A 25,277-nucleotide genomic window follows, 5' to 3' on the forward strand; every position below is an offset into this window, starting at 1 on the left:
TTATTTGTTTATTTTCATTTTGTGAAATCTGAAGTTCTCCAGAGTGTTTTAAACTTGTCATCCTGTCACTTTCCAGAGTGAAATGTGCTGTCAGAGTGCTTCCAACTAGCTCTAGCTTCAGTAGATATCTCAACAGGCTGTACAGGACCTTGAGTCAAGGTCATTGTTCCCCAAGTGCAACACCTGTGTTTTGTATGCACACCTGAGCCCAGACCATGCAACATGTAACAGTTTCCTGAGGGTGCCTGAGGCTTTGCAGATGCTGAAATCTGCCTTGAGTTTGTTACCCATCGAAGGAGAGTGTGCAACAAAAGGGGCTTAAGACAATGATGCGTTTTGTGGAAACATGCTGCTTGATAATTTGGACAAGAAAGTTAATATAAATGGCCAGCTGCATTCCAGTGTCTTGCTTTCCCTGTAAAATATTCCTTTGCTCTGTCTTATGATGACACTCCTACACTACTGCTAAAATACTCTTCTTGTTGTAGTGGCTAAAGGAAATTGCGGCAATTAATTTTGCTGTCTTTCTTCTCTTTGATGTGTCCTTAGAATTTCTTGGATAATTTTTTCAGAGATTGGGTTCTGTTCAAAACCAGTCATGTAGGGGTGAAATATCAGAAGGGAAAAGAAACGTTTGAATCTCATTTATATGTGCTTGTGTTTCTGTTTTGATGTAGGTACCAGCCAATGTAATGAATGCTAAACTATAGATATATAATGTCTATTATTCATCTACAAGTGCAATAGACAGGGATAAGACTTCACCAGAAGTGAACAATCTGGAGAAATAAAATGGATGCAGGTGCCTTAGTCAAGCTAGTTTTATTTCCTAGTGACTATAAAGAATGACCAGACCATGAACTCTGAGGTTATGCCTCATTTCTTGGGTACAGCACATTATGTTCTGAGCAATTTCTATTTGTAGTCCTGAAGCAGTTTTAATCTTCTAGTTCACTACAGATTTGACAGTTTTTCCCTCTTTTCCTTGGGTTGCAAAATAATCCTCTTTTCTGCTAGTTCCAGATGCTACTGCAATGAATGTTAATTGGTTCAGTGGTGAAGACAGTAGATCCTGGGATGGAAGAGACTGTGGAACAAAAAGCTTAGTGCCTTGTTCACTGGATTTTATGAATGAAGAAGGGGAGACCATAGCTCTCCCAGTTTCATCATGTGAAAGTTGTTGTAGTCAAAGAAAGTGTTAAATTAAGAAGTGACATTTCTCAAGCTTCCAGACATGGATGGAGATATAAATTGAAACAGTGAAACTTGAATTCTTAAAGAATTAAACTGAAGTATTAGGAATATCAAAAGTATGAAACCAGGATTTTAGGGGCATTAAGAAAGAATAGAGTTAATAATCCTTAATTTCAGCTTCTAATTCCTTCAATAAATAACTAATATTAATTTAGAAAAGTGGCTGAAGCTGGCCATTGATTGTATTACCTTGCAAATATAATTTTACCTCTTTTCTAAAATGTTCTTAATTGTGTTATGATGACCTTTAAGTCTTTCATATAGCTCTTATAATTAAAGGAACAAACAGGATAAAAAATGGAACGATGGAAATATTTTTATACCCTAGCATTTGTGGAAAAAATGAGGTGCAGAGAAGTAGAAATGTGGTAGAGTAGCCTGTGGTAGAATAGGTTTCCATGCTTACTTTAAACTACTTTTGTTCACTTGCCATCCTTATCCTGCCCCTTATACTACCACTAGACCATGTGACATATCTGCATTACCTTTATCCACCCTGAGGTTTTTCAGAACCTCTTCCTCTAGCAAGGTCTGTCTCCCAGGGTTGTAGTGAAAGCCAGGCATGCAATGCTGCCCCAGCCAGCTCCAGACAGGGCTCCATGTGGACCACCATGCAGCTTGCTGCTTTTGCTTATACTGTTAGGGTACTGTCCCATCCAATCAAGTGCTTATAAAATTAGTAAGAGAATGTAAGAAAAGCATGTGAGTGCTCTCTGTAAAAGAGGAAAACAACTGGGAAGCCTTTGATGTTTGGTTTTAAAATTTTCCCCTGATAATTGTGTATTGAAGCAGCCATTTGAAACCTCTCAGGATCATGCTGGGGTCCTTTAAAAAGCTGTGAAAGAGTTTGCCTGTGTCTGCTTCTTTTTCCCCCTCCAGTTTGCTTAAAAACTGTGATTGCTTAAACAGATTGCTCAAAGAGTGATTGCTTAATGAGACCTTTTGCCTCAAATGATTTTTTTTGACAGCCACAAAACCATAACTTACATTTGGTTTAGGTTGTGATTGGAACACAGCCTGGTACTTTGAAGGTCAAACAAATGCTGAAAACCTAATATACTCTTGGATGCAGCAGTATATATATATATAAAAATCCAAGCTATGCTGGATGTGACCTCAAGTCTTAGGGTAGATTTACACAAAGTGTAAACCATCTGAGGTGGTTGGTGCACCCTGGCTGCCCGTTGCTCACCTTCCATGCTCTTCCTTATTAACGATTTACTTCATCAGTTATCTGAACACTGAAACCAGCAGAAGAGATCAGGAGTGTGACAGCCCTCATGGAGTGGGGAAGGGCAGAAGGGGAAAGAATGAAGTAGAGAAGACAGCTTGTATTTACGAGCATGTCTTTTGAGTTCATAAAAGTCAGTCAAGAATGCATAACCAGCCACAGAAATTATTTTAGCTCGAGTTGCTTTTGATGGAAAACATTTTGCATAGCTGTGGCCTCTTAAAAAAAATGACAAATCCCAGTAACCCTCCTCTAAACAACTTGCAACTGGCCTGAGTACTGTTATAAATTGGCCTGAGTACTGGTATAGGTTTAATGTCATGTAATTAACTGTTGCAGAGACAATAAAGAAAAGATGTATTACTTCATACTATCTCTTTTAGTTGGCAGATAATAAATTTTGTGTAGTATCCTTCTTCACCTGGGAAAAATTCAGAGGACACCCTTCAAAGAAAAGCCTTCACATGAAGGTGATGGGCCATTCCTACACTCAAAATCACAGGGAGCAGCTGCTATTGTTCCATTCTCAGTATGCAGATAGCATCTTGTGCTTTTTATTTGCAAGCCTGAACCCTCTGAGAAATGGCACAGCTCTCAGTGGTAAAAGAGCCATAAAGTAGCATTTTACTGTTGTCAAAGGGTACCCCAAGTATCAGAAATCTCAATTACAGTCCAGGGATGAATGATCATTAACATGCTTTAAATAACTGCTGTATAGTGCTGTAGGAATTTTGCATGTAATAACAAACATCACTTTTTGTTGATCAGTTGAAGTGCTTGTTTTCTGTACAGAAAATATATGTGTGTCTCCCTTCTTGCTTTACAAAATAAGTATAATAAACTTTCACTAACCAACTGACAGGCAGCCATCACTTGCAATAATCTTATACAGTAGTAGTTGTTGTTATAATTATTATGATTCGCAAGATGTGTTCTTGTTTTAATAACTTTTAAAACTGCTTGTTTAGAGGTGAAAGAAAACTTAGGTTCAAGATTTGTTTTATATAGGTAGTCACCTTGCCTACATTAGTGAGTGTTTTAAGACCGATTAAGAGTTAATACTTGTATAATTTCCTGAATACAGGTTTTCTGCTTGCATCTAGACAATTCCCCCTCTCCCCCCTCCCCAACTCCAGCTTGGTAAGGCTTTCTTTCCTTTTTCTGTATGAAAAGGTTCAGTTGCTTCAGGTTTGGGGGTTTTTTTGCTTTTTACTGATTTGCAAGAAACAGAACTTGCACTTGAGCTCAAGGAAGCTTCTCCAAACCAAAGATTTTTGAGGCTGAAAGGATGAGAGAATGTGCTGAGACACCTCTGTGCTAATCCTGCCTCCTCCTGAATGAGGCACTTAACCTCTCTGTGTTCTATCTATAAAATACATTCAATAACACTTAATGGTTTTACTGCCCTTTGAAAATGTAAAGTGTTATGTGAGTGCCAATTACTTTTATTATATTCCCTGATGGAAGGCCTCTATGTATTTGTGTTAACTGGTACTGCTAATGCACTTTCTGGAATAATCTTTGGTTAACCAAGTGAAATTGTTGCAAAAAACCCCTTGTGTTTAAGTCAAGGCAGACACAGTGTCATACGCAAGAAAGTCAGGACTTGACAGCACTTAGCTTTGCTGAGAGTGTTTCCTGAGTCAGCCACAGGCTTGAGCTACAACACTACCCAGCTTGTCTCATCTCCAGTCTGTGTCTGTGCCTGGGAGAGCATAGTAGGAAGAAGTCTTGAGCTTTGGACACACAGCCTGACCATCCACCAGCATGGGACACATCTTCTTCAGGCAGTCAAATAAATCCTACAGAATAATTTGCTTGTGCTGGTGTTCAGGGAGAACTTGCTTTCCCCAAAACTCACAGCAACACTGCACAGCTAAGGGCTGGCTCCCAGGCTGGGTGTTCCTACAGACCTTCGGTCCAGCACATAGTCCATCTCCCTAGGAACATTGCCAGACAAGCTGGTGGTGTGGTGGAGAATTCTCGTGTTTCTCTCAGGTAAGGCATCAGTACTTCATAAAAATGTAGCAAGGGTTTGCCAGGAGAAGAGAATGTGTCTCTGATCAGTGGCAATTTTCTGTCACTACCGCTGAAGTATTTCCAGGGCCCTAAAACCAAATTGGGCTTAGTGTAGAGTATTGAGTTTGAGTACATCAACTTCCACTTGGCTAACTTATTTACAAGCTTGCTCTGGCATAGGAAATTTGAAATTGGACAGCATTTAATAGATCTGATATATGCAGGATACACTTGGTCATAGTTGAGACTGGTGTGTACCTGAGGAGCGAAGGAGACATTCCTGTACTGAACAAAGCATTGGCTACTTAGACCAGGGTTGGCCTCAGGAAAATTTTAGACTCCTCATCCCGAAAAGATATGGACTGGACGGGTCTGAAAAAGTATGCACTTTTTGTGTAAGCAGAAAGCATTGAGTGAAGTTGTGATAACTTTACATATTCCTGGAAAGCAGTTGAAGTGGTTCTCATTTACCTGAGAAATACTTTTTGGAATCATCGTGGTGCAGCTTTCAAGTGGAAGCAGATCAGACCAGCTCCTAGAAATGGGATCTGAAATAAAAGTGACAAATGTGACATCCCTGCAGCATCCTGCTCTGGGAACAGTGTCAGGTAGGGCGTTTGATTGGGGTGGTCCATATGCCAAACTGTAAGGCGGGTCTCATTAGGCCAGGTCAAGGAGGATGGAAACCTCTGGTAGAAGAGAAGAGTAAAAGCTTGCTTGATCTTGACTTTCAGTATGAATACAGACTGTGAAAGCAGAGCCTCATCATCCTTCTGACTTCTTGGGTTTTGCCCAAAACCCCAAACATTCTTAACCTATATTAAGTTTACACCTGTAAATTGCAATCTTTTTTTTTTCTGAAAGAAGTTTAAAACCATTAGGGCTGAAAATGGCAAATGTAATTTTTAAAAGGAATTAACAGTAATTAAGAGCAGATGCTGTTCTCCCTGATCTCAACTTATTTAATTTCTGACAGACTGTTTACACTTAGACAAGACAATGTGTGAGTTTGGATTGGTGTTCTGCTATATTATAATTATACAGGCAGGAAAAATAGAGAATTGCGAAAAAAGCAGACAAAGTAGTTAGAGGCTCTTACAATTATGCCACTTGCTTTATGTTTGCCTTTCAGACTTTCCTCCCCGGAACTCAGTAAATTGTAGCTAATTTTTTTCTGACTGCATTTACAGAAACAAAAACCATGTCCCTTTAAAAAAAATTGAAATAACAAGACTACTCTTTTAGCAAAATATTTGGATTGAAAATGTTGAGGTTTAGAGATCTTTGATCTTCAGTCTTCAAAATAAGTCTTAATTTAAAACACTGGTGGTGTGTAAACAATTAAGCCAATATGCCAATATGTCACACTGTAAGTGCCCTCAGGAGGGAGAATTTAATAAAAGTGTCTTATAATTTTAGTCTGAAGGTCTGTTGAAAGAATTAAGAGTAAGTAGCATTATAGAAATAGCTGTGTGAATACCAAGGCTCAAGGAAAACAGTGTTTTTGATTCTCTGATTCACTTGTCTTTGGATTCTGTTTTGCTCTGCCGTTGTTGTGTACAGGCAAGGCTGTAGTCAAGGTGTGGGTTTTAACCACCTCTTAAACTAAGAGGTTTCAGGGCTCAGCCTGCAGGGTTGCAGAGGCTGAGTGATCCATGCAATTTCAGAACAAAACATCATCTTATGTGCTAGATAAATGCCTAGATGCTGTCTCACCACTCTGCTTAAAGTGGAGAGGTTGGACACCAAGCTTGTGGCATTACAGCAGGCACAGATCTCACCACTTCATCAAACAGTGGTGACTGAGGTATTGGTCCTCCAATGTGCTTTAGGTTATGAGGAACAGATGCTGTTTTTCCTCTTTCTGGCTGTTTTTTGAGAACAGAACTTGCCGTAGGAATTATTTTGCTGTTTACCTTTCATCCACTTAGATATTTTTCTCTATACAAACCTCTCTTAATTTGGTTGTTTTACTGGATGGTTGCTAGCAATTATGTTGCAGCACCCACCACTACTTTCCTCCTGTCTTTGCCAACCTAATTAGTGTTTTGTTCCAAATGTTGCCTATTACATGACCATCACATAATTGAGATACTGTACTGAATTGTAAATAACAGCCTTTTTCTGCGGTTGTTGCCACTTTTCAAAACACTGCAGTAAGACAGAAAAAAATAGTTGTCTGTCTGTGCAGATTTAAAACACACAATGTAGGAGTGTTTTGATTTCCCACAACATTTTGTGTAGTATAACATCCTATTTTTTTGCTATAGGAAATACTAAAAAATTTCATGTTTCTGTCAAGTTAAAGACTTTACAGGCAAGCGGACAGGACATTTAGGAAAGAGATAACCTTTAAAGATCAATAGTTAGGCATATGTTGTTCAGCTTACTAATAAGTTAGCTGGAAAAAAAGGGTGTGAATATTGGTGATAAAAATTATGGATGTTATTGACTAATGTGATGAAGACAAGGGCAGACTGAAAACCTGTGCAGTTCTAGTCTCACTGTCTCTGAAAGAACATAGTTTAACTGGAAAATGCTCCAAGAAGGACAAGATTGTTTCAAAGGTGAGCAGGATAACACAAAAAGACCATCTTTGGCTCTGCAAGTCCAAACCACATATTTCTGGAACCTGAGAAAACTTCCTGTAGAAGCATATGTTTCTCCTGCTGCAAGTTTTGTCATAAGCATGTCGTATCAATTGCTGTTGTAAATGGGATACTTTGCTAGATAGAGCTTCACTATTGCTTTAAAAACTATTTATTGCTTTTACTTTACTTTCCTTCAAAACATCTGGACACAGAGTCATTCTTTATGACACAATGTTGTTTATAGTCTTGCAAAAATTGGCTGACATTTATATTTTAGGTATCCATCATGGTAATTAAGAGATATAGTATAAACATATAGGTTGGATTAGAGTTGGATCAGATGTAAACAGGTTTCTCTATCATTTGTCTTCACCTCTATGTGACTGATTTTGAACAGTTTGAACACCCTGTAGTTGTGTCTTATGAGTATGAGTAGAAGCTGCAAAATTGTGATAATGATTTCCAAATGGTAGTAAGGACCCAATGGAGGACTTACTGTTGTAGGATTGAATCTCCAATGATGCTGGCTATTGGGTCTCAGAGAATGGTAATTGCTAGAGAAATTGTTTCTGATAAAACAGAAATCTGCTTATTTGGTCAAAAGTCACTGAGGCAAATGATGAATTTATTAGTTTCAAAATGATTGGTATAATTTTACACACACACATATACATACATATGCATATGTAGGTAGTGGTTATTTCAGAGGACTTCAGGGTTCACAATGTATCCTAACAGTAGCAATAAATGAAAATCATCTGAGCTTTCTGTTGTTCCTTACTGCAATCAAGCAATTTAGTGTATAAATCACTTCTCTCTTCTCAGGTTTGTAAGCTTTATTAAATACTACTTCCAGCAGTCCTTGTGTTGCTCTTGGGCAGCTACCCAAACTTCCAGGTTACAAAGAGTAAATGGATACTGCCTTCATTTTTTTAGGATGGTAGGCTCATACAATTTTCGCTTCCCAAATCTAATGCCCTCCCTAGAGAACCATGCTTGCCACAACAGGGCTTTTAATAGCTTTTCCTCCATGGACCCACTGCTGCTTTGTGCTGTATTATTGTCCAAAAGAGAGAGATTTATATCATATTGTCACTGATGCAGCATGTACTGCTGCTTTACATTAGATAGTCAGTTTAATTTGAAAATTACAGTTTTGTGTTCTACACGTAACTGTATTTGCCACCTACTCCCAGCTGAGTACTCTGAAGACCATTCTGGCTTTTCAGAAGTTCAGATTTCCATATTCATACAAGAGTTCGTGGAACAATCATTGTGTTTGTTGTTGGTAATCACTCGAAAATGCTGTTAATTTATCTTTATTTGAAAAAAAAGATGGTCTAGCCATGGCTTTATTCTGTAAGTGTCTTTCTCCTGCCAAGCATATGATAGATGAATGGATTACTGGCAATCTAGGTCTTGTGGGCTTTGGTCACATGAGGATTTTGATATGTCTCATAATGTCATGCAATTGGTCAGTCTGGTGTATAGAGTCAGATATAGGTTACATCTAAACTGCAGTTAATTAATTTATGAACACTGAAGTGAATGTCTTTCTTCTTCCTTAAAGCACAGTAACCAAAAATTTAGAATTAAAAAATACTTTTTGAATACTTTTCAAAACTTGCCAACATTAAAAGAACACTGATATTTGAGAATGCTGTGCACACTACACATAATTTCAGCAACATTAAAATGGCTCTAAATGATGAAGTGATTAATGATTTATTCATAGTTTAATTTAACCTTCTGTGACATTATTCTGAATTAACTTGCTTGAACAAGACTTTGTCTTAAAAATAATCATTAAATCTTGATTAATGTTTCTAATGATAGAAAATTCAGGGAAACTTAATATGTTGCTTAGATTATAACTACTTTTGTTGTTAACAATGGCCCCTCTTTTGTAGTCTGACGTGGAGCACATTTAGTTTCCAGCATGAGCTTCTCTATGTTATCTTATTACCTTTTGTAATGCTATTCTCTTTTTCTTTGGATATTTACCCATTGCTGTCCTTTAACCCCTCTAGACTATTTAGCTTCACAAAGAGTAACTAAATTCCTTTTATTCCTCACTAGAGGGCGTATTTTTCAATGCTTTATTCATTTTGATGTTTCTCTACCATTCTGTCCAACTTCTTATCCCACTTGAAGGATGGTTACCAGATTCAGGTAACACCGAGGTAATTCAACTTTCTTATGCTCTCCCTGGATTTTTGTAAAGTTCAGTGTCTCCATTAGATATAGCTCAAACTGGAGTGCTATTTCTCCATCATTTCCATCTCCTTTTCATAACTGCTACTGTATAGTTATATCATAGCTTTGTCTTGTAAATATGCTGAATGTTCTTGGTTTAAATTTATGATGAAGCTAGTGAGTGATTTACATTGCTTACATCATCAACCTACTTTTGCATTATTTCCCACATGCCAACAGGACATCTGAATTATGATTTCTGTTTTTTCCATATCATCATTAAAAATTTGTCTAGGGTAGAGAGGTAAACTGTATATCCTTTCTTTAGAAACACTTCAATTTATTATTACCCTTTTACCATACTGAGATATGTAATTTAAAATATTTTCATTCAGTTAGTGTGTTGCATGTTTTTACAAAATCAAATGTCTCATAGAACTTGGATTCATCAAAACTGTTATTTCATAGAATCATAGAGTGGTTTGGGTTGGAAGGGACCTTAAAGATCATCTTGCTCCAACCCCCCTGCCATGGGCAGAGATGCCTTCCACTAGACCAGTTTGTTCAAAGTCCTGTCCAGCCTGGCCTTGAACACTTCCAGGGATGGGGCATCCACAGCTTCTCTGGGCAAGGTGTTTAGTTTTATCAACTAAACTAACTCACTAGTTTTATCTACAGTAAGATAATAAACTTAAAATGTCATGTAAAAAAGCCATCAAGGCAATTTGATAAGTTTTTTCTATGAATTACGATTGATATGTATTATTATAATACAGACTTTTAAACCTGCATTAATCAAAGTTTGTGTTAGCTCTGATACCCAAGGTAGTAGTCAGGCTTACTGATCATTTAATTCTTTAAACTATGGACCCACAATAATTTTTCTTTCCATTCCTACGTTTTTGAAATTTTCCTAACTTTGCTGAAAGGTGCCATGGTCTAGTGCCACGGTCTAGTAACCACGGTGGTGGTGGATCAAGGGTTGGACTTGGTGATCTCGGAGGTCCCTTCCAACCCAACTGATTCTATGATTCTATGATTCTATGAAATTGGAGTTAAAATTCTAGACAACATTAATATTGTTGACCAACCCTTTTAGGACTTTTTAATGCAAAGTATTCACATTCAACTACTTTAAAAGATGTCAGGTAGTATATTTCTATTTTCAGCAGTCCAACAAAATATCACTGCTCTACAGTATTAGTGAGGTAATTTATTAGCTTTATTTTTTACTTTCTCTCTTTAGTTTTTGTGCGGATTACTTGGCCTCAGTGCAATCTGAATTTTGTCTGTGGGGATGGGGAAAATAGAGCTAATAAAAAGGGCTTAAAAGGGGTTTGAGAATAAGCATAACAAAAATAAAGACTGAGACAGTGTGGAGACAAAGCAAAGCATTTTGGTGTCCAGAATATTGTAGAATAGGCAGAGTTTTAAGGAAAGTGAATTGCCACTGTTGTAACAAGCTCAGTTTTTCTGCAACAATCAAAACAATCTGTTGCAGGAAAGTATGCAGCCATGTGAAATGATGGCAATATAACTGACTTGTAAGGCACTGATTCCAAACTTCAGGCACCACACCTGGATCTGTGTCCCTGCATTTCTCTCATACTCTTCAAGTATAGGAAAATCACTGCGTTATTATGTGTTGTCATACTAAGGTAATACTTAAAAGGAAACATGGGGGTTATTATTTGTTCTCCATATACTGACAGTTTCTTTCTGCCAATTTTGTTCGAGTGCTTTGTTGTTAAGAATGTTTCTCTTTTAAGTTTCGGCTCTATTGTTCAGGCTGTTTGGTGACTCAGATAAATGCCATTCCATCAGTCTTTGAAGTCTGAAAATTGTATTTGGTAATAAAGGGGAAATACAGGAAAAGGCAATTATTTTTTCTCCTATTGTTACCACTTTCATAAAAACAGCAGATAATGTAACTGTCTAAATTCACTTCTAATGATTGATAGGTGGGTTTTATCTCAGATATGTCAAAGCTATTTCCTTTTTTGGAATGATTCTTTGTGAATAGATTGATTAGCTCAATCAGATATTTTCATTAAAAATAATTATATCAACAAGTGTTTTACCAAACATAACAGTATTTTTTAAGTTATTGTGAACTGTATTTTTTCTTCTCTACTTCTTTATTTGAAAAATATATTTCATAGCACAACACTTATCTTTAGAAACACATGCCTTTTTTCTTCCTTTTTCTCAAAATAGCACTTGAGATTATGTCAGGTATATTCCTCAAATATACCTGACTTAGTATATACCTCTAGAGAGGACACAACACAGAAGGAAAATTCTGCCATTTACTGAACTGGTAAGGTAGTTTACCCTCTAACCTCTATTCTGAAGACTAGTGTAAATAATAATTACCAAAGAAGAAAAATATGGCAAAGTTTATATAATAATGTGTTACACTCATAACAGTGAGGAAAAGATAAGGGAACTTTTAAGGGAGCTTCTACACATTTCAATTTAGGAAGTTCCTTCTAATTTCAAGGAATTAGTTATGCAAGGTTTAATGAATTGAACAATGCAATCTCCCCTTTGGATTGAAGGTAACATTCATGAAAAGTGAGGTACTCAAATAGAGAATAATACAATCTGTTCCATGTAATGAACACAGGAAGGACCACTGTGATTATGTTTTCATATCTACCTTCATCATTATTCTTTCATATTAGTATTTTATAGTATTGTTATAAGCAATCTCTTAATTTTGCATTCATTGTTTCCAGCGTTTAAATACAGAGTAAGAGAGGTCACCTCCTTCCTCCAGGTGCTATATACCAATAGAAATATAAACAAGTGTTTCATCAGTGAATTCTGAATGCAGTGATCAGCATTTGCTTACTAGTTTATTTGAAATGCTATATCTGGGCCCTCTTCCACACAAGTACAGCACTTGCAGTATGGTGAATTGTTCATGAGTCTATAAAACAGCATTCCACCAGGAAAATTTTACCTCCATCATGCCCCAAGCAACATGGCACTGAGGTGGAGAGATGCCCCTTTCTACAGTGTTCACCTGGCTTCCCAGGCCACTGGCAATAGGTGTGGGGATAGAGATGCTGTCCTGGCTCTTGCTCTGCTTTTGGCAAGGGGTACAGCCGGGACACCAAGAGTGTCAGAAAATACTGACTGTTCTGTAGGATGGAATAATTATTAGGATGGATCTAGTAATAGACAAAACTCAGCCCAAAATGAAAAGAGAAAAAGTGTCTCTTTTATTGCTCTTTTTGGTTATCCAGCTTTAATGCACTTTTTAACCTGGTTCTCTGAATAATGTTGTTCCACTTACAAAACTGGAATGTTTTTACTGTCTCCTATTTATTCTTTCAGGATTTGTGGATTTAACACTCCATGATCAGGTCCATCTACTGGAATGTGCCTGGTTAGAGATACTGATGATCGGCTTAGTCTGGCGCTCCATGGAACACCCAGGAAAGCTTTTATTTGCACCTAACCTATTACTGGACAGGTCAGTCTGCATGTTGCTGTGAATTATTTACATTAATTTATTGCTACTGCAATCAGATTAATTTTTAGCTCATAATCATCTCACCAATACTAGAGTTTGACAGTACTTCACGTTCAAGCAGGCTTATAGTAAGTGAAACTGGAAAAGGAACTCTGAAAAATGTAGAAATGCTCTGGAATGTGATGCTGGTCATTTATTAGACAAGTAACACATCTGAAATTCATCTGCTGGTTGAAGCACTTTCTTTCAAAGGCAGCAGTAAATGCCTCCTATAATCTGTACTGTTTGTTGCAAAACTAATTAAAATTAAAATTAAATACTGAACACTAATCACTTTAATTCAGATACTTATTTTTTCTTACCTAAAATCTTCCTAGTTTTTCTTAGTTAGAATGGATTTATCCAAGCAGTCAGCCAAAATTTTGGATGAAAATCCTTAATCTCAATTGCAATCTTATTTATTTATAGAGAAAACATTAAGTTTTGGATTTTTTTCCATGAAAACTGGAGTCAAATATATCAAACACATACCTGCTTGCTTCCCTAAGCCTTTTCTAGCCAGTCTTGCTAATATGCTCTAGGTATTTCTGAGAGAGAAAAATATGCATCTCTGCTCTACAAGAATATCCTGGATTTTAGCTGGCAGTCTTCACAATAAAAGAAGAAAGATTGATAATTTAAAACATATTTTCTAGATATCTTAGTGCAAACTCAAGTTCTCTTTTTCTTAGTCATGGGAAAAATTTCATGAAAATATTTCAGTTAAAATTTTCAGAAAAAGTTTGTTAGGATATAGTCATCTTAGCTATTGGTACTCTTCTTAGTTTAAGACTACTGCCCACACAGCAGAGTTGGGAGAGCTTATGTGTGCACACTGATCACTACAGGACAGAGTTTGGCATCCTGTGGCATTTTGGGAGTGGAGGAAGAGCTGAGCTGAGGAGACAGAGTATACAGTGAGGCAGATAAGAGCTGGGCAAGCTTCTGGTCGCATCATGTATCTGCAGGGGCAGTGAGATACAGCAGAGGGGTGGCAAAAGAAGGTCAAGGGCAGTGCCTCCAGCTACTGCAACCATTAGTTGTGTAAATGAGTCAGAATGCTTAATAGCAGAAAAATGTCTTTTGATCAACTTACTCTCTTAACTGTGGAGTGCTGAGTTTTCATGGTTGCCTTTGTGCAGTGTTAATCCTTTGATTCCCCTGTCCTCTCTTTGCAAAAAAATCAGATTTATTTTTAGTATTTTAGTAAAATAGAATTGCTAATACCTAACAGTATAAAATATAATATTTTATAGTATAGAGAAGTATTTATTAGGAGAAACTCTATTCTACTTGTGTAAGCACATGGTCTCTGAGCTATAGAACTATAGATACGTATAAAATACATTCTCATTTTATGTACAGAAAATATCTGCTCACCTAAATGTAAATATAGTTTTCCCAAAAACAAAACCAAAAGAACAGTTTAAAAATAATTTTAAGTGCACATAAGAAGTAAAATGTACTACTTTAGGAATATAAGTGTAGTGTTTTATTGAAAACTACTGTAAGTTGCAATATAATTTCCAAAGACCAAGACAGTTGTTTCACATTACACAATACAGAGAGAAAAAACTGAAAAATGAAGAGACAGCTGTAAGAAAAAAATGAAAATTGAAGATCAGACATAGCCAGAATATAATTTTTCCTCATCTTAGCTAAGAAAACATAGCCAGAGAAACACTTGAAAATTTGGTCTTCCTCAACTAAAAATCCCCATGCTATGAGTAAAATGGAGTTTGAGCAGTTGATTCACACAGTTTTAATTCAACTCTGTTGGATTAAAGAAAACAACTGCATGCAACTGGAACCACATATTACTTTAGAGCTCAAAAATGTTTTCTGACTTTCAAGCAAGACTTTCTAAAAATGTAGATCTATTACATCTTCTAATTTTCAAATAATAAGAATCATGTTTCTAAGTCATCATATACTTGCCTCACTCTAATTGGTAGGGATATTTGCAGAAAATAGAATAACAAATGACTTGACTCTAGGGAGCACTGATATGCTAACTAGTAAAATAATTGTTGATTTACTAGTTAATTAATGCTAACGATATTTGGATGTGCCAATTTGACTTAGGCAAATTGCCTTTTGAGAATATTATAGGGCAAAAGTGTATTGTTTGTCGAGTTTGAGAGGGCAGGACAGTCACTGATTCAAAGCCTATTTAACTCGATGGAGTCCTTCAACTGTGTCAAGTATGTGGGCAAATACCACAGTAGTATCAAAATTCACAGAATCATAGAATAACAACATCACAGAATGGACCGAGTTTGAAGGGACCCACAAGGTTCATCAAGTTCAACTCCTGACCCTGCACAGGACCATCCCCAAGAGTCATGCCATGTGCCCAAGAGTATCATGAAAATGTTTCTTGAACTACATCAGAATTGGTGCTGTGACCACTTCCCTGGGGAGACTGTTCCTGCTGTCAACCACCCTCTGGGTGAAGAACACAACTTCAGGCCATTCCCCCTGGTTCTGTCACTGATCACCACAGAGAAGAGATCAGTGCCTGCCCTTGCTCTTCCTTCATGAGGAAGTTGTAGACTGCAATGAGATCTCCCCTCAGTCTCCTCTTCTCGAGGCTGAACAGACCAAGTGACCTCAGCCACTCCTCGTCTGGCTTCCCCTCAAAGCCCTTCACCATCTTCATTGCCCTCCTTGGACACTCTCTAACAGCTTGATAACTTTCTTATATTATGGTGCCCAAAACTGCACGCAATATTCAAGGTGAGGCCACACCAGTGCAGAGCAGAGTGGGACAATCCCCTCCCTCATCTGGCTGGCGATGCTTTGCCTGATGCCCTCCAGAACACGGTTGGCCCTCCTGGCTACCAGCGCACTGCTGACTCATATTCAACTAGGACCCCTAGGTCCTTTTTCTGTGGCACTGCTTTCCAGTATCTCATTCCCCCATGTGTAGGAACATCCAGGGTTGTCCCATTCTGGGTCCAGCACTTCCTCTTGTTGAACTTCATATGGTTGGTGGTTGCTCATTCCTCTGATTTGTTGAGATCTCTCTGCAGGGCCACCCTGCCTTCAAGGGAGTCAACAGCTCCTCCCAGTTTTGTGTCATCTGCAAACTTGCTCAATGTCCCTTCCAGTCCTACATTCAAGTCATTTATGAGGATGTTGAAAAAACAGGGCCTTACCAGTCTGATGTTACCCCATTCACTATTACTCTCCGTGCTTGACCTGTGAGCCAGTTGCTCATCTACCACATGATGTGTTTATCCAGCTGTGTGCTGGACATCTTGTCCAGAAGGATCCTGTGAAAGACAGCATTGAAAGCTTTACTGAAATCTAAAAAGATTACATCAGCTGGCTTCCCTTGATCACCTAGGTGGGTTACCTTGTCATAGGAGGAAATCAGTTTTGGTAAGCAGGACTTTCCTCTCATGAAGCTGTGCTGGCTGTGACCAATGACTGTGTTGTATTTCAGATGTTTTTCACTATTTCCTGAATAATGTTCTCCGTAACTTTACCAGGCACTGAAATGAGACTGACAGGCCTGTAGTTTCCGAAATCCTCCTTCTTGCTCTTCTTGAAAACTGGGACAACATTTGCTGGCTTTCAGTCAGCTGGGACCTATCTGGATCCCCAAGACCTCTCAAAAATCATTGAGAGAGGTTTTGTTATGACATCAGCTAGGTCTTTGAGGATTCTTGGATGAATCCCATCAAGCCTCATAGATTTTGCAGGGATCCAGCTGGAGCAGCAGCATTCTGTCCTGAATCCACATCACACTTTCCCTGTAACAGGGATCTAAATAATGAAAAAGAATCTGTGGTTAACAGCATTTGCAAATGTTAACTTAGCTACTGTCTAGAATCCTGTCACCAACTACAGATGGTAAAACCCAGATCTGTCTCTAACCTGTGTTTTTCTGCATTTAGTGAAAATTCAGTATTGTTAATATGGAGCTTTACCATATTTTGTTCATGCCTCTCTATCTCTCTGACCTTTCGATGGCAGACATGTCTCTGATTTGGACATCCCTTTCATTTTTCACATTCAGGCTTCTCCTGATTCTAACAGAATCTTTCTGTTAACAATCTTGGAAGATAGGTAGTCATTTGTACATTTATACATAAAGCTCAGGTCACATCAAATCTTATTTTGCAACTTCTTTATCTTTTGGCTAGATAAGTACAGTCTTATCTTGTTAATATCTGTCTGAAACACCATAAAAATAACATTCTAACTTTGCTCTTTTTTTGAATAAAGGTGATTTTTTTTCTACCAGCTCACTCCTCCTACTGGGGTCATACTACACATATGCTTATCTTGTCTCTGAAGATCTTTTAGAGACTGTCTTTTCTCATTCCATGAGAGCCTACTTGTTACATTTTCAAATATATACCTCTTTAATTTTCCTATGCAACAATTCACAGTTGGAAGACCCCTTGAAAATATCCGTAAAGCAGCCCTTTGTTATTAATTCTAAGTTCCTTCTTAAAATTTTGCTTTGCCTATAAAAAATAATTACTCAACAATTAAGCTGCCAGTATGTGTAGATTGCTGTCATCTCTATGGATGAATATCCTCACATTATCTCTTTCTGTTCCTACTCTGCATTGTAATCAGACAGTGTATTTTGTAGGGTAATGCGCCCTTTCTTATTCTGTTAATGTACTATGCAGACACTTGAGTCTTGGTTCAAAATCAGGAATTTTAACAGTCTGCCAGTTACACATAACTGGTACAATTTTACAGTATACAACTGATGCTATTAAAAATACTCAAATGACAATAATTATAGATTTGAAAAACACGCTCAATCAGGAAATACAATGGCACACTCACAGTACTTGCAATTAATGTACAGTACCTGATAAAATCAAAGAAAGCCCAGAATAAATGTAAGTCTTTTGTATTCTGTTTTTGAAAGTGAGTATATTGTATAAGGCAAATTTAGAAGTAGAAGGTTTAGGTTTCTGGTGGGACAAACCAGATGTTTCCTGTCTGGAGGGTTCCCAAGAACTAGGCTTTAAAAATGTCATTAGACCAGGGCTGATATTTGTCAGGCCTGACAATAGGCTGTTTATAATTTTGAAGAAAATGTAGTGTTTCTTCAGGAATAAGAAAGTCATATTTTATTATATTTTTAAAGGATTCATTGCATTCAGATATCATGCTGTTCATAGCTTACTCAAAGGCTCTAAATATCATAGAATCACAGAATCAACTATGTTGGAAAAGACTTCTGAGATCATCGAGTCCAACCTATGACCCAACACCACCTCGTCAATTAGACCATGGCACTAAGTGCCACATCCAGTCTCTTCTTAAATACCTCCAGGGACAGTGAATCCACCACCTCTCTGGACAGCGCAATGTCTGATCACTCTCTCTGTAAAGAACTTCTTCCTAATGTCTAATCTAAACCTCCCTCGGCACAGCTTAAGACCATGCCCTCTTGTCCTACTGCTGGTTGCTTGGGAGAAGAGACCAACCCCCACCTGACTACAACCTCCTTTCAGGTAGTTGTAGAGAGTGATGAGGTCTCCACTGAGCCTCCTCTTTTCCAGGCTGAATGACCCCAGCTCCCTCAGCTGCTCCTCACAGGGCTTGTGTTCCAGTCCCTTCACCAGCCTCATTGCACTTCTTTGAATACTCTCCAGCACCTCAATATCCTTCCTAAACTGAGGGGCCCAGAACTGGTCACAGTACTCAAGGTACAGCCTAACTAGTGCTGAGTAGAGGGGCAGAATCACTTCCCTGGACCTGTTGGCCACACTGTTCCTGATACAGGCCAGGATGCCATTGGCCTTCTTGGCCACCTGGGCACACTGCTGGCTCATGTTCAGCTTCCTTTCAATCCAGACTCCCAGGTCCCTTTCTGCCTGGCTGCTCTCCAGCCACTCTGTCCCCAGCCTGTAGCGCTGCAAGGGGTTGTGCAGAAACGGGCACTTGGCCTTGTTAAACATCATACCATTGGATTCAGCCCATCTATCCGTCCTGTCCAGGTCCCTCTGCAGAGCCCTCCTACCCTCCAGCAGATTGACACTCTCCTCCAACTTGGCATCATCTACAAATTTGCTGACGATGGAGTCAATGTCCCCACCCAGATCATCAAAAAAGATATCAAACATAATTTTAAAGAAACTTGTGATGGAAATAGCTTACTTGCTGACTGGGGTGGATGACTTCTCATCTGAAACACTCTCAGTATCAGCAAAACGGGAAATGCAATGCTGCATTTTACGAAGGTGGGTGGAACTTCTACCCATTAAGCCTGGTGAACACTGTAAGGAAACTGATGGGATGACATCTAAAGAAGAAAATTTTCTGAAATGTGAATAAATATGACGTAGTTATAAAGAGTCACCATGCATTTTGTAAGAGGAAGCCATGAATACATTGAAGTCCTTTTAAAAAAAATAACAAGCAAGTAGATGTGGGAGATCTTGTTGGGTAACCAAAAAGTATTAAACAAGTTCCAAATTTTATGTAGACAAATGTGAACTGATGCATATACGAGAAGAATAATCCTAATCTTCCTAAACTGCATTCCAGTTGATCTTTCCCTCTCACTGTTAACAGCAATCAGTTCTACGGAACCAGCAGTTCTTTGCTTGACAGCAGTTTAGAAGTAGAGACTGCAATTTTCCTTCCCCCCGAGAATCAACAGGAAATTGAAATAATACGGAGCATTGTTATTCCTCTGTTTAGTTCTGTGCTGCATCTGTACTTGGAAAACTCTGCCTTTCTGATTTTCCTTGTCTTAACAGGAATATTGAAAGAATAGGAGAGGTACCCAGAGGTGTTGCATGGGCAATCAAATAGAGATACAAGCTTTGCTCCAAAGCATAACTAAATAAACTAACTTCTCTGCCTGTGATGCTCATTAGAAGAAGCATAAAGGAGTTGCATAAAGTCATGATCATGTTGAGAAGATGTGTGGTAATCCACAAGTTATTATCTCTTCCAACCTAGGACCAGAGGTAGTCACTTGTAATCAGCAGATCCAAGTGCCTATATGCTTAACCCATAGTTAAACATACCTTTGATATGAGACAGTACAGCTGTCCTCATGTTGTTTTCTAATGTTATTTTCTTGTCATGATTGTAAAAAATATCTCGCAGCAAGAAATCTGTCTAGGGACTTTTAAAATTTCGGTTAAATGTAGTCAGTATTTCCATGTTTCTATCAGGTTTCCTTCATTTTACAGAGAAAGCTAGTCTGTTTTTCAGGGTTGTTTTTAATTTGGGAACTTCTTCTCATCCTCCTCCAGTGCTTGATGGAGATTTTTCATTGTCTATGAATAAAAATTGAAGAATTTTCCTTTTACTGACTTTCATAATGAGCAATGGCAGAAGGCCATGGATCTCTTTAAACTGCAGCTAGCACGAATAGCAAAAAGAATTACAGCATTCCCTATATGACAGGGTGGCTGAATAATTTATTGCTTTTGTGGCTTTTTTTCTGAAAGTTTCTCACTACATCTGAAAAGAATCTTTTAAGTTATTTATGCAGATGTTTTGATAGACAGAAAATTAGATACAATAGAAGAATATCAAGATGAAATCTGAATATGTTTTGCTTGTCCCTCAACTTGTAAAATGCTCCAAATGTCTGAGGGCATTACACTTGTCTGTCACTTGAATAAAATGCACAACATTTCATTTGGTACTGTGTAATTGTGGATGTATTAATTACCATTCACTTATTAGAAAAATGGAATCAAAGTGATCACAGGTGCTTGATTCAGAATGACTCTCTATTGACCTTCTGCTTGTATTTATTTCAAAGGGGAAAAGCCCATAGGCAATAAGTATGTCCAAATTTGCACTTCAAAATAAATTTGAAAAACAATTGTGTATTTAATTTTCATCACATCTTTAATAGCAATAGATTTCATCCTGAAAACCCAACTCAAACAATTGTCTTATCAGGCTACTTACTTGATAGAGCTGAATGGATTAACTCGTACAGAGTTAGGGAATATGTTGAAATAATTAAATTTCTCTTTCATCTTTCACTTTATTGTTGGATTTTGAGATGTATTATTATATTGTAGACCCCACAGAATGAAAAAAAAATTAAAAGAGACAGAATTATAAATGTTAAAACAATGAAAAATAAATGTCTTTTTGTCATGTCTTTACTGCATCTTTGAGCAAAATTCAAAGACTACCCAATTCTGTAACTGTAACTCTGTAACTCAAACAACCGAAATGTAAATCAGGAAGACACTTCCAGAGTCTGTGGAGGTGCTGGGTAGTGCTTAAAGTGATGAACTCTTAAAAAGAAAAAAAAAAAAGAAACAAAGAAACCCATCTTATTATGATCTTCAAAATTTTCAGCTGGTAGAAAAAAAATCCCTTGGGGATTTTTCAGAGAAAATGAAATAATTTCTGGATTCAAGATAGTCCCTGCATAACTTTTAAGATTGCTTCTTCATCTAGTCACTCTGACCTCAAAAACTCAGGCCCCAGTTCTAGGTCACATTATATTAGGATGCTGTTTAATTCCAAAATTAAACTTTCTTTGCATTTCTGATATGAAGAGAATTTTTCCCTAATGGAGAGCCTTCATAGTAATTTTCTAATCTAAACGTGTCAAATGTGACCAAAAAATAATATTAGTTTTCTTGGAATTATTATAGCAGCATTTTAGCCATTTTTCCTGTCTGACATATTTGTGGATCCATTTCACATTGTATTTAAAAAAAAAATTAAAGATGCTTAGTTGCTAATTGTTTATATGTTTCAGACCTGATTCACCACTGCTGAAATGTATAGTGTACTACTCTTGCTCTGTCTACCTAGGTGGATCATTCTCTGTTGATCTAGTCAGGAAAGACACGTGGTTGACTTGTTGGCTCTGAGGGCAGGGGTCAAAAGGATGGAAGCCCAGGTGGTCCAGTCCACTGGGGCCACTGAGAAGAAAGGGCTTGAGGCAGAATGGACATATCCTGTAGATCAGCAGCTGGTTGCATAGCTGGTGTCAACAACGGGGATTCAATGTTTTTAATCACGCAACTTGCTCTGAGGATCAAGGATGTTTAGGGGGAGATGGGATCAGGATCATAAAGTGGGACACAAGCATAATTTCCACAGACTGGCCAACGTGGTGAGGGAGCTTTAAACCAGGATGATGTGTACAGGAGAGACATAATCAACAAAATATATTAGTGGTAAACCTTCCTGAGTATTTGCATGCACAGAAATACAGAAGTGTCTGCAGAACAACATGATGGGGGAATAATGTTTTGGGGAATTCAGCACAACTGGATGCTTTCTGAGCCAGCAATGCTCCCCTCGCAGACTGCATTAGGAAAAGCATTAACAGCAGCTAGAGGTAGGTGATACTTACTCACTGCTCATCCTTGCTGCTGCAAATCTGGAGTGCTGTGTCCAGTTCTGAGCTACCCAGTACAAGACAGACATGCACATACTGGAGTGAGGCCAGTGAAGGGTCACAAAAATGATTAATGGACTGGAACATATGGAACATATCCCATATAAGGAGAGGCTGAGAAGACTCAGATCTGATTAATGTGTATAAATACCTGATGGAAGGGGGAGGTAAAGGAGTCAGTGGAAGATTCATCTCAGTGACAGGAGAAGAGGTTTTGGGATCTCAGTCCTTGGAGATACTAAAAATCCTACAAGATATGGGCCTGAGCAAGGCCATTGAACTAGATGATTTTCAGACAACCTCCAATATTAGCAGCTCTGGTATTCTGTGACTGACTCTAGGTGAAAATCACTTTAAACCAGATTTTTAGTTTTTTTTTTCATCAATGTCTGTTAATAGAACTAGCTTATATAGAATAATTTATATAAATATATATAAATGTGCATAAATGTATATAAGGATCATTATTGTTTTGAAGTCTGTGTACAGATGTACTATTCTCCTTCTGTGTCAGAGCACAGGCATTTGAGTCAAGTCTGTGAATGTCCTCCCTTCTAACTGGGGGTGTGAAAGTTGTCCACTGCAGCTTTCTCTCAGTGATACCTCCCCTGTTTGCTAACCTGCCTTTAGGCTTAGGAACACATCCTGTGACAAGCCTTGTTTACAGGCTTCCTCAACAAGTTACTGACATTTCCTCTCCTAGTCTTGTGGATCCCATGATAGTTCCTTGTCATGAAATGAACTATCATGATACAAGAAGACAGACAGATAACAAATACACGGGCTTTGGTTTGATGGGTGCATCTGTCTTACTTGGGCATTTCCCTTTGAATGAAAAGTTTGATGAGAACATCAATTGAATCCTTGAGTACCTGTTCCCTTCACCTAAGCACCCTTCACTATTAATTTTTGCTAGATCCCGTGCTTCTGTAAAAGACATTTCTGATATCTAGGTTTTCCCCAAGACTTAAATAAGATCTAGGTTCTTATTCCTACATACAGTGGAATAGCCCTGGTGCTGCTACCACTATCAGTGGTAGCGTAGGCAGTATAACAAGGGAAGGGACTATCCTGTTTTTATTTGACACTCATTAGACCATATCTAGAATACCACATCCAGCTTTGTGCTGCTTATTACAGGAAAGACATTGATAAACTTTAGTAAACATAGTGGAGAGCCACCAAGGCAGAACTCCATGACTTGTGGCTGGGAGAAGTGGATTTGTTCAATCTGGAGAAGGAGGGGCTTTTAAATCTGCTTAACCTACCATCTAAAAGGAGGTTATCAGAGATCTTTATTAGTGTGCCTGACGAGAGACTGAGAAACAGGAATCATAAATTGAAGCAGAGGAGGTTCTGACTGGATATAGGGGAGGAAAAAAACATGACGATGAAAATAATTAAGCTGAGATAGGTTGTGCATTCTTCATCCTTGGAGATTTTCAAGACCAGAGTTTCCTAAAGCCTTGAGTAAACTGATCCTGCTTTGACTGGGAGGTTGGACTAAAGACATCCTGAATTGTCTTCCAGCCTGGATGATACTGTGATTCTACAGACCTACTAAAGTTAATGCACATAGTACTTTTATGCAATCACTTAAGACCTTTAATTCAACTGCTCTAACTTTCCTAAACATTTCCCAATAGCCAAGAGTTAAGGATTCTTCTGAGAATACATTCTGACACTTTGCAGGAAACAAGCTTTTGCTGTCTTGTTTTTAGTAAGATGAGAGTACACAAAGACAACAGCATGATGGTGTAATAAGGATAATTTTCAAATCTATTGCTTAATTTGTCCTCCAGGAAAGTTATCTAGGGCTTCCTAGATAGGCCTTCCTATCAACTAAGCACATAGGTGTTAAGATGTGATAATATTATCAGCTTATGTTAGAAAGGTAGAAGGCAATTCAGGAGAACTGGAAATTACTACTTCAGATAGGTTTGTTGGTTGGCAAATAACCTAGATAATAAAAGCATTTGATTAGAAACCTGTATTTCAAATATGCTGAGCTCCTGCAGCTCCCACTGATTTCAGTCGAGCTGGATCTGCTGCCTAACTCTGAAAATAACGCAGAAATTTCTAAGTCGTTCCTGCACCCATGAATACCTCAAGGTAGGTATCTAACTTCACCTAAACTACTTTGCCTAAAGAGATACTGTTTTTTTTTCCTTATGGACTGTATTCACACAGGAATCAAGGGAAATGTGTAGAGGGCATGGTGGAAATCTTTGACATGCTGCTGGCTACTGCTGCTCGGTTTCGCATGATGAACCTTCAAGGGGAGGAATTCGTGTGCCTTAAGTCCATCATCCTGCTCAATTCTGGTAAGCAGTGTGCTTTGCTGTCTGTCACTCGGGTAATTGTGGCTGCTTCTGCATGTGTTTGAATGCTGCTTGTTGTTAATAGTGTTTTCATTTTGAGAGAGCGGCAATTGAAAGGGGGCTGTCAACATAGATGCAGGCAGGACTGTCAGGCAGGGATGGAAGCAGTTGAACCTGTTCAGTGATATAGATGGGACCCAGCAAATTAATGCAGTGAACAGCTGACACACTGTATAGAGCTGATGCGGACTGTAATCAGAGCAGTGTTTCAAACTAAATGCTGGCAAGTCTTAAAACTTCGGTTACAAGACACTGGAGTAGCTGGAACCACACTTAGGGCATCCAAAGGTGTAAATCTACACCTTACCTAATTAGTGATGGAAAACTGAAAGGAAATAAGGGCAAAAATGTGACTGAGTTTATCAGAGTTTAATTTATATTAAATTATAGGCATCTAAAATGGATGCCATCACCTTCCACTTCCTTTATGGTTAATAAATATGTTTTTGGCTTTAAGTCTCATTCTGAAGTACACTTCAAAAATAGGTGACTAGATAACAAGTGTAGGTATAGGTAAAAATATAAATATGAAGGTTAGCTGACTTGAATTTTACATCAGATGATTGAAACAAGCAAATTTAAGTTGAAGCATGTAACAGAAAATTTCTGTTGCACACCAGAGGACGCTTTTCTGTTTGAAATGAGAAAAAAAACACAAACAATTTATTTTCAAATGCAGAAATGAGACCCACAGTATTCTCATCAA

The 25,277-nt window shown here is 38.1% G+C and overlaps 1 protein-coding gene across 1 annotated transcript in view; it reads left to right on the forward strand.

Annotated features, from left to right (window-relative positions):
- Positions 1 to 25,277, forward strand: part of ESR1 (estrogen receptor 1) — a 154,807-nt gene that overhangs the window by 120,820 nt on the left and 8,710 nt on the right. The window contains 2 exon segments of the mRNA XM_027688528.1: positions 12,637 to 12,775; positions 24,381 to 24,514. Of these exon segments, the coding sequence (XP_027544329.1) occupies positions 12,637 to 12,775; positions 24,381 to 24,514 (273 nt within the window).

Source organism: Neopelma chrysocephalum, unplaced genomic scaffold, assembly GCF_003984885.1.
Source record: "Neopelma chrysocephalum unplaced genomic scaffold, ASM398488v2 Primary Assembly neopelma1_23, whole genome shotgun sequence".
NCBI lineage: Eukaryota > Metazoa > Chordata > Aves > Passeriformes > Pipridae > Neopelma > Neopelma chrysocephalum.